Source organism: Sinocyclocheilus rhinocerous, unplaced genomic scaffold, assembly GCF_001515625.1.
Source record: "Sinocyclocheilus rhinocerous isolate Xijiao unplaced genomic scaffold, SAMN03320098_v1.1 scaffold6673, whole genome shotgun sequence".
Lineage (NCBI taxonomy): Eukaryota > Metazoa > Chordata > Actinopteri > Cypriniformes > Cyprinidae > Sinocyclocheilus > Sinocyclocheilus rhinocerous.
In genome coordinates, this window is record NW_015634111.1 from 11,474 (window position 1) to 21,675 (window position 10,202).

Here is a 10,202-nt window from a genome sequence, read left to right on the forward strand (position 1 = left end):
GTTTACAGTATGCAATTAATCCTTAGGTAGGGTGGACTGCAGAGTCAAGTGTCATGGAGGTAGGAAGACACAATGAGAGAGACACCCTGATACAGATGCTGCCAGTTTCTTAATAATGTGGATCTAATTAACTATTAAATCTAATTAAGGATTTACTGCTGCTACTATTTATAGTTTTAGCAATATATTCTATTTCCTTTTTTGCTGTTATTACTTGTTTGTATTCATGTGTATTCCAATGTTGAGAGCAGTCAGTGAGAAAATATTTTGCTGTAATGTTTACATCCTATACTGTGTTCATTAACTAGGATGTTGCTGGAATCAGTACAGCCAGAGACCCCTGGTTTTCCAATACCAGTGCTGTGAGGAAGGATGCTACGGTAGGCCTAGCAGAGACAGGGAGGAGTGTGGTAGAGGTAGGAAAAACCCACCTGTTCAATGGCACTCTGCACTTTAACCTGCTGGAAAATCATACGCTCACCTCATAACGCATTAGACTGATCATGGACAATTTAAACACTAGACTTTACACTGACACTTATCACTACTTGACACTTCAAAATGGTCACTTTGTTACTTGCACTGCATCTTTATACTGTGAACAAATTGTATTGTTAATTGTTTTTTCTAATTTGTATACAGGTTCTCGGTTTCTTTTTCTTTCATTATTTTTATGCTATTATTATTTATATCTTTATTAGGCAGTGGCTATTTGCACTAAGTGTAAATAGCAGCATTTTTCTGCTAGGTCCTATATGATCCCACCTGCACCTTAAATACTATAGTGGCACCAGTCCAGGTGTTTCCAGGTTTTACTCGAGTTTGGTGTTGCACCTGACTATGCATTCTTATCCTTTTCTCCGATAAACTGAAAATAACAGGAGTGTGTCCATCTCACAAATGTAGAATCCGTCTCTGCAGTCATCTCAACCATCTAATTCCAGCAACAGAAGATAGACAAACTATTTTACCCGCGGACTTTTTTCTCTGGTGCTGTTTTGCGGTGTTGGTAAATTCACCACTTGATTTTGAGTTAAAATATGTTGTTGTAACTTGCGTTACTGAGATTGTAACGAGTAATAATATTACCTAAATTTGATTAGTAATGCGTTATATTACTGCGTTACAGCAAAAAGTAATATACTACTGTAATATTATTACTTTTGTAATGCGTTACTCCCAACACTGATTGTGTATCATCCAGGTACAGTGCAACACATGGTCAAAGAACAGATGACACAGAATAACATCAGTGTAGGTTGCAAAATGTTTATTTTGCAATGCTGTATGTGTGTGCGTGAGGCGCCGGCGCGATCGAACAGCGGAAACAAACAACAAAAAAATACTCTGTTATTTTTGGTCATACAGATCATTTGAAACTGCAATGTGTTTACTTTATTTCTGTCATCTCGGTTTCCTTTCCCTGGACTTTCGTAGAGCGCCGCGCCACACAAATAGCATATGAACCAAACTCAGCAACATAGCCTATATCTCTCAGTCTTTTCCTTTCGTTTTGTTAATCTGTTAATTAGGCTATTTAAGTCAAATATTTCGCATATTCATTCATTTTATATATACACTATGATTTAATAAAAACAGATTTTATTTTTAGTTAAACTTAATTTTTGTTGCTCGTCCGCCGTCTTTTTCTCTTCTCCGACCCCGCAGCTCTCTCTCCGATAGCTTAGTGTTAGTGGCACCAGTCCAGGTGTTTCCAGGTTTTACTCGTGCTATTTCTCCATGTTGGGAGTTTGGTTTCGCACATATTGCACCATGCATTCTTATCCTTTTCTCCGATGAACTGAAAATAACAGGAGTGTGTCCGTCTCACAAATGTAGAATCCGTCTCTGCAGTCATCTGAACCATCTAATTCCAGCAACAGGAAATAGACGAACTATTTTACCCGCGGAATTTTTTCTCTGGTGCTGTTTTGCTGTGTTGGTAAATTCACCACTTAATTTTGAGTTAAAATATGTTGTTGTAACTTGCGTTACTGAGATTGTAACGAGTAATAATATTACCTAAATTTGATTAGTAATGCGTTATATTACTGCGTTACAGCAAAAAGTAATATACTACTGTAATATTATTACTTTTGTAATACGTTACTCCCAACACTGTTTATAACATCCATGCAAACTCAACAGACACACCCTAAAGCGGATGTTCTGGCATTCTGGGCAGCACTGAGAGGGGGAGGGGGGGTGGCGGCTCTGCCACTGCAGAGGACGCGCACCGTTAAACCAGGCTTTAATGTATGTTTGGCAACGCGCGCTCAGCACCGATGACCTACTATAAGGCTTACTATGGAAAATGAAGACGTAAGCTTGGCTGCCGTTGCTGTTAATCGTTCTCAAAGTTTAGAAACAGACAAACAGCTGATGAAGGTGATTAGCTGAATCTTTTACCAGAGACTGGAATTTGTTTTGGAGTCGTACCACGTGACAAGCAACAAAGCGCAAAAGACAGAAACATCGAGAGCGTTTCAAATACTTCTAAATTCTGTTCTTAGTGCACAAGACTGCACGTAAGTTTTAATACCTCCTCGATTACAGTTATTTGGTAAAACTGCAGGAATGTGAAGCGAATTAGAGTAGGCTTGTTTTTTATTCCGGAGCGTTGATTAGATAACTGTTGAAGATCACGGATATAACACATGAAGTTTATTGAAAAGCGTTACTGCAAACGAATATAGGCCTAATACATTTCTGAATGTTTTCCTCCTCCATTTTCTCCGATTCATTTTAGGCTGTTTGTTTGTGATTATGCGAAATCGAAAGTTTTTTATTTTATTTTTTATCAGATCGTTATATTTAGACAGATGATGTAGCCTACCCCATTAAATAATGAATGTGCTCTCATGTTATTTAGTTTTTTTAGTCAAAGAAGCATGTAACAAAAATCAGCTGTGACTAAGTAGAATATTTTGGTTCACATAGTAGCCTAATTCATTATATATTCTATATAACCATAATAATTCACATTTGGAAGGCTAGAAGTAGGCTATTTTACAATAATAACATAGATTGTGAACTTTAAGTAATGATCAAATGACAAAAGGACTGTAATACATCCAGGTAATTAAAGGTTTAGCAATGTGTGTGTAAATAATGTAAACTGCAATAGAGAAAGTAATAAATATGCATTGAGTCTTTACAGTATTTATTCCTTGCATTGCATTATATCTAGTGCCATGTGTTGTGTGAAGATGAAAGTCAGAATGTATTTATTTATAATAGATTAATGAAATAGATTGTGGACATGAATGTAATTCAACAAATGAATGAAAAGAGTAAATATGTTGTAAATTATAAGAAAACTGCAATACTGAAAATATGTTTTGAACACAGTGCTGTCATGTTTGTTCCCAGCTGTATTCATATTTTTATGTTGTGAGGAGATGGAGGCATGTTTGTTAATCTGTTGAAATCACAATATATGTTCTATTAAGGTTGTTGCCTTTAAAAAAGAAATAGCCTGTTTGTTGCTAACTCAACATTCTCAATTTTTCATCATCAACTATCATGTTATTCATCTCAGTAAGATATCATCATCTCCAGGTCATACTGAGAAGCTGATTGTCTTCACTGACACCAGTGCTGATGTTAGCATTGCCAGTTCAGCTGCAGTATGTCAGAGAAGCGAGAAAAGGACTCTCCGTCTGAGATGAGTGTCTCAGAGAAACAGAGGTAAGACTGAGTCTGTTTTCAGAGAATCATATTAAACACTACTGAAGTTGAATTAATTAATAGATTTTTTGTAACAACCTTTTTAACAGTAACGATTTTCTCACTTATTGTCTGCTGCGCTAAAGTTTAATTTAGAACTTCCTATAATTTTTTGTTTGTTTGTTTTTAGATCATTGCAGGTTAAAAAATTGTCTAATATTTAATTTAGAGGAACATTTATCACAAACATAAATATGTGTATTACGTGGCTCTCTAAAATATTAGATTCTGATTGGTCAGTCGCCACATTCCTAAGTCTGATATTTTCTTATAAAGCTATTTGCATCATCAATAGCAACAGAGTATAACGGACCGATCCGGGTATTTCAAGCCAACACTTCTTTCATGTCTCTCGTATTGTATTTCAAGCTGACGCTTTTTTGTGTCTCTCGTATTACAGCAAGGACTCGCTCTCTCATTTCACATCTTGTCTCTTGTGACATCTTGCATCTCAGTTGTATTGTAAATGAACCAACCAGCTGGATGTCCATCAGTGTACACATTTAGTGCATAGTAAACTTAAATAATGCGGAATTGTATTACTTAGAACATAGAAATATGCCTGGCAAACAGGGCTTGACAATGGCACATGTAAAGTTCCATCATGTCTGTAAATGTTTTGGGACTATAAATAAATCATTTTAACAACACACTTGACAGAATGACAAAAAATGACAGTTGGAAAACAATCTCAACCTCAGACGTCACGCCCACGGACTGTTGGCTGAATGTCTGATGGATATGTTTTATGGTGAAATGGATATTGTGCAGGGTGAGGAACCAGTGCTTCACTTGACTGTTTACCAGTTTAGATTCCATTGTAGCTGACCTGATCTGTTTTTGGGATCGTTCAAAAGATGATCCACCGAAATTCAGTGAGGAACCACCATCATCTACCCAAAGGTATTTTACATTAGAGCATTGCATTAGCTAATTTCTTCACTGTGGTGAATGTGATAGAACTTTACTGAATAAATTCAATTCAATTTACTTTATTGTTAGTGTACATAGTACAACGAAATTATGTCTGGTGAGTCAAAAAAACAAAACAACAACAACAATGAATAGCTACCAACAATACATAACAAACAGCAACAGTTGCAACAAAAAGTGCAAATTATGTCATTAGCTGGAGGGTGTAAGTGCAGGGGGTGTAATGGAAGTCACAGCTCTTGGAAATAATCTGTTTCTCAGTCTGATCTGTTTGTGTGTGTTTTCATGGTCCTGTACCTCTGCCCTGAGGGCAGGGGGTCAAAAAGTCTATGACCCGGGTGGGTGGAATCTCCAGCAATGTTTCTGGCCTGTATACCTTCCTTCAGATCCCTCCGGTCTCTTCTGTACGCCAGCAGGTCACCTGACCTATAGGCAACATCCCGGGCTTTAAGCAAAGACCGCACCGTACGGTCCAGCCACGGTTTCTGGTTAGGAAACACTCTGATGGATTTAGTGGGCAAGACAGAGTTCGTGCAGAAATGCAAATAGGTCAAGACAGACTAGGTGTATTCCTCTATATCCGCATTCTCTTTAAACACTCCCCAGTAAGTTGGTCTTGATCGGCAGATAAGAGGTCTGTATGCCGGTGTCATTTCCAGCGAGATGTGTTCTGACATGCCAAAATGTGGAGATGCTGCAGCTTTATATGCCCCTGGGATGTTAGTATAGACCTGATCCAGAATATTATTGTCCCTGGTCGGGAAATTGATGCACTTGAAAAACTTGTGAAATACTGCTTTCAGTTCTACATGATTGAAGTCTCCTGCTACAATCACAACTCACTCCGGATGTGCACTTAGCATTAATAGTGCTGTGAAACTTCTCCAGTGCTGGCCTGAAATTAGTCAGTGGTGGTATGTAAACAGCTGTAATCAGAAAGGCATTTCACCGCTAGATATTCCGGATTCCAAAACAAAAGATCGCAGAAATGGTGTCTGTTAACCTTTACTGAACTCAGTCTGGAGCTACATAGGTAGACACTAAATACACATTAGATAAATACTAGATAAAACTTCACAATTGAAAAACTCCAGGCAACCAAACATAAATACATTCATATATAGTTATGAGAAGGACAAAATCACGGCTATACTGGATTTAATCACATGCAATCTTTTCTGTCTCCTGTCATTTTTTTCTTTCTCTCTCTGTTCTTTGTGTCATTAGTGTAAGATCAGGCTCAGATGTGTCCAGCTCTGTGTCTGTGAAGAGTGACCGTTCAATATTTCAACCACCGAAATTCAGTGAGGCAACATCTACTAAATAAGTGGATAACTGAATTAATGAACACGGCATGAATTTCTGCAGGAACAAATGTGTTGCTTGTGTTCAAGCATAAATATATAAACAACATAAACAGCACTTCTCAGTGCTGTGCACTCATAAAATGCGATACAATTAAAATTACATTTTTTTTATTATTGAACTATTATTCAATTGCTATCACTGAAATATACAAGAAGTGCAGTCTTACTATAAGAAGTAACACATTACATAGAACAAGTGGCAGATCTATTAGTTTGCATTTACATTCCAAGATGCACAGATCTATACAATATCAGGTTTTTGTCCTGTCCATTGCTGTGATTATCACTGTCAATCATTGCAGTTTTGGATTCAATCCCATATTTAAATAAGTTTGTCAATTCAGAAACCTTGAAATGTGCAGTTAGCAGCATGACAGACATTTATATTATATACAAAAGCAAGCAAAGAGCGCTCCCATTATAATCAATGAAGCTCAGCGCTGCAACTTTACTGACGGAGTGAAAACTCCCATTATAATCAATGAAGCCGACAACGCTGCACAGTGAATCTCTTAATCTGATTATTTATTTATTTATTTTTTGTAATGAAAGGATTTGTGAACGTGCTAAACTCTATGAACTTAAAAAAAAAAAAAACATTTTCAGCAGTGTTTTTGGTCTGCATCTCTGTGTAAAATTTACCAAAATAATAAATAAATAAATTTAATAATTTTAATGATTTCCACTGTAGTAAAATTATAATACTTCATTATTAATTTCATTACTTCTAAGTGTCAAACCCATATGCTTTTTTTTTTTTTTTGGAAAACTACTGGGAGACCTGGAAATTTCAAAAACTGACTCCCTACATGATTAATAATTGTTTTGATAATAACTGAAGCTTATGAGGCAATGACATGTGTTTTGATGACAACATGAACTCTTCATCAGTAATGCGATGTTGTAAGCCTCTCTGATTGTGTTTCCTCCACAGCGATGTGAAAGACTCATTGCCAGTTATCGCAAATGCTTGATTGCGGTTGTTGCTGCAAAGGGTGGCACAACCAGTTATTAGATTTAGGGGGCAATTACTTTTTCACGTAGTGCCAGGCAGGTTTGGACAGCTTTTTTCCCTTAATGAAATAATTATTTCAAAACTCCATTTTGTGTTTACTCGGTTTTATCTTTGTGTAATATTAAAAGTTGTTTGATGATCTGAATCTTTTAAGTGTGACAAATAAACAACAAAAAAACAAGAAGGGGCAAAAACCTTTGCACGGCACTGTATACACACACACTTCGTTTGAATATCAAATGAGGCTATGAGAGAATAGAAGTCTGCTGCGTAAGACTTCTCTAGATGAATGTTGCTGAAGGCAACCGGGGAATGAGGACAGCAGCCCATCCAGCTCCTCTATGAAGGTGCCCAATTGACCTGGGGGTGGGGGGATAAATTACTACAATGTGGAGTTTTACAGGAGTTGTTACAGTATCAGCATTTCATTCCAAAGAACTATTACTGCATAAGAGTAAGTTGAATATTCCCTGTTATTAGAAATGAAAAGACCAGTACCCCCACCGCTCCCAACCTAATGGGGGGTGTGAGAGAAGAAGTTATTAGAGAGAGCAACAGTGGTTGCTGTGTCCACTTGACAAATCCAGGGCTCAGTCAAGCCCAAGATACTAAAAGCTGACTTGGCAGCAAAGGCCAGAATGAAATCAGCACAGAGGTGCAGATAGGACGCAGGTTTGCAGGTTTGGATTGCCTTCTGCATGTGATGTTAAGAGCATTGTTGAGAGACAACAATAATGTACTTGAAGCACTTGTTAAATGTGGGAAAAGTGAGGGTGGAAAGAAAGTGGACTGAAATCGAATACAGGTTGAATGCACAAATTTATTTCAACCTGGAAAAGACAAGAAGATCAAAACTGTGCTGACAAAAGGAGTTGCTGGCATCGGAAAATCAGTCTCTGTGCAAAAGTTTGTTGTGGATTGGGCTGAAGAAAAAGAAAATCAGGATATCAGCTTTGTATTTCCTCTTCCTTTCCGGGAGATGAACTTAAAGGAGGAAGAAAACCAAAGCTTGATGAGCCTTGTAAGTCAGTTTTTCCCTGAGACAAAGGGACTGAACCTTACAAGAAGGAATCAGTTCAAAGTCCTGTTCATCCTTGATGGTTTGGATGAATGCCGTCTTCCTCTAAACTTTGAGGGTAATGAGACATGGCGTGACGTCTCGTCACCAGCCTCTCTGGATGTTCTCCTCACAAACCTCATCAAGGGAAATCTGCTTCCTTCTGCTCTCATCTGGATCACCACCAGACCAGCAGCTGCCAGTAAGATTCCTCCTGACTGTATCGACCGGGTAACAGAGGTCAGAGGGTTCAATGATGCACAAAAGGAGGAGTACTTCAGAAAAAGATTCACTGATCAGAATCTGGCCAGTGAAATCATTGATCACGTAAAAAAATCTAAGAGTCTGTTTATCATGTGCCACATCCCAGTCTTCTGCTGGATTTCAGCCACTGTTCTCCAGAATATTTTGGAGGAGAAAAGAAATAATGATCTGAAAAACAATCAGGCTGATGACGCCTCCAAAACACTGCAGATATCAAATACTGAAGATATTCCTAAGACTCTGACACAAATGTACACACACTTTCTCAGAAACAATCAGGCTGATGACGCCTCCAAAATACTGCAGGAATCAAATACTGAAGACATTCCTAAGACTCTGACACAAATGTACACACACTTTCTCCGCTTTCAGATCCAGCAGAGCAGACGAAAGTATGATGGAGAATACACACCAGATGTTTCCTGGGATAAAGATGCTATCCTTTCACTGGGGAAACTGGCATTTCATCAGCTGGAAAGAAATAACTTGATCTTCTATGACACAGATCTGGAAACCTGTGGTATTGACATTTATAAGGCATCAGTGTATTCAGGCATGTGTACCCAGATCTTTAAGGAGGAAACAGGGATTATTCTTGGTACCATGTACTGCTTTGTTCACTTGAGCATTCAAGAGTTTATTGCAGCCCTTTATGCACATCTGTTTCTAGACATCAACAAGAAAAGTGTGTTTTTTCAAGACTCTACAGTACAGGAAAACAAAAATGAAGCCATGATTGATTTGCTCAAGACTGCAGTGGACAAGGCACTAGAGAGTGATAATGGACACCTGGATCTTTTTCTTCGATTCCTCCTTGGTTTGTCACTCCAGTCCAATCAGAGACTCTTACAGGGTCTGTTGACGCAGCAAAATAGAAATGAGCAGAGCACAAAGGAAATAGTTCAGTACATCAAGCACATCAAGCTGGATAATTTGTCTCCAGAGAGATCCATCAATCTGTTCTACTGTCTGAATGAACTGAACGACCTGAACGACCAGAAAGAGATTCAGACTCACCTTAACAAAGGAAGTCTTTCATCTTCTGATCTTTCACCTGCCCAGTGGTCTGCTTTGGTCTTTGTGTTGTTGACATCAGAGGAGGAGCTGGAGGAGTTTGAGCTTCAGAAATTCAAGAAATCAGACGAGTGTCTCATTAGATTATCAGCAGTCATCAAAACCTCCAAAAGAGCTCTGTAAGTTATTTCATATATTTTGTCATGTTTTGTTCTCATCTTAAAATTGCATTTATCTACATTGATGCATAGCAGGTTTGGACACCCCTGATCTATAGTGATTATTAACCATATACCAATTATAATTAAATCATAACACATTTTGTTGAACTTTTTTAATTTGTAATTTTTTTTTGCGTTAAAAATGCCAGTCCTTTGGAATTAAAGTGCAATGGTATTTTATTAGATTTACATGGGTTTTATGTAGAAATTTCTCTTTTCAGCAAAACAAGCTGTTTAGTTAGCTGCAGAAGAAGCACGTCATGTTATTATAAAACACATTGTTCCATAGTTATTTCTACTCCAATATGCAGTTCAACTTCTTAAACTTCTGCTATAAAGGAGATATACTCTTGCATAACCTCAATGCATAAATTATTAACCTCCAGATTCTCCACCTCAAGACACTCATCAAGATAATAGAGCAGCACTTTTAAATGTATAACTCATTGCCATTAATGCTATTATTCATTTACATATTTTATTAAGTTTTATTCAAGCATGCTAGTTTGTTTTATCTAGGAAACTTGAATCAATAAATATCTAATATATATGCAGTATATTTACTGTTCATGTAAAAATAATTGGTATAATTATTATTATTA

The 10,202-nt window shown here is 37.4% G+C and overlaps 1 protein-coding gene and 1 long non-coding RNA gene across 2 annotated transcripts in view; both read left to right on the forward strand.

Moving 5' to 3' along the window:
• The first annotated feature begins 3,559 nt into the window (after window positions 1-3,559).
• Window positions 3,560-5,971, forward strand: LOC107745440 (uncharacterized). The gene is made up of 2 exons (XR_001640601.1): window positions 3,560-3,690; window positions 5,890-5,971. It is a non-coding gene; the product is annotated as an uncharacterized LOC107745440 (long non-coding RNA).
• Window positions 5,972-7,385: 1,414 nt separating this feature from the next.
• LOC107745441 (protein NLRC5-like) overlaps window positions 7,386-10,202 on the forward strand; it is a 39,787-nt gene continuing 36,970 nt past the window's right edge. The window contains exons 1-3 of the mRNA XM_016559314.1: window positions 7,386-7,391; window positions 7,850-8,548; window positions 8,645-9,558. Of these exons, the coding sequence (XP_016414800.1) occupies window positions 7,386-7,391; window positions 7,850-8,548; window positions 8,645-9,558 (1,619 nt within the window). The remainder of the gene's footprint in view (window positions 7,392-7,849; window positions 8,549-8,644; window positions 9,559-10,202) is intronic.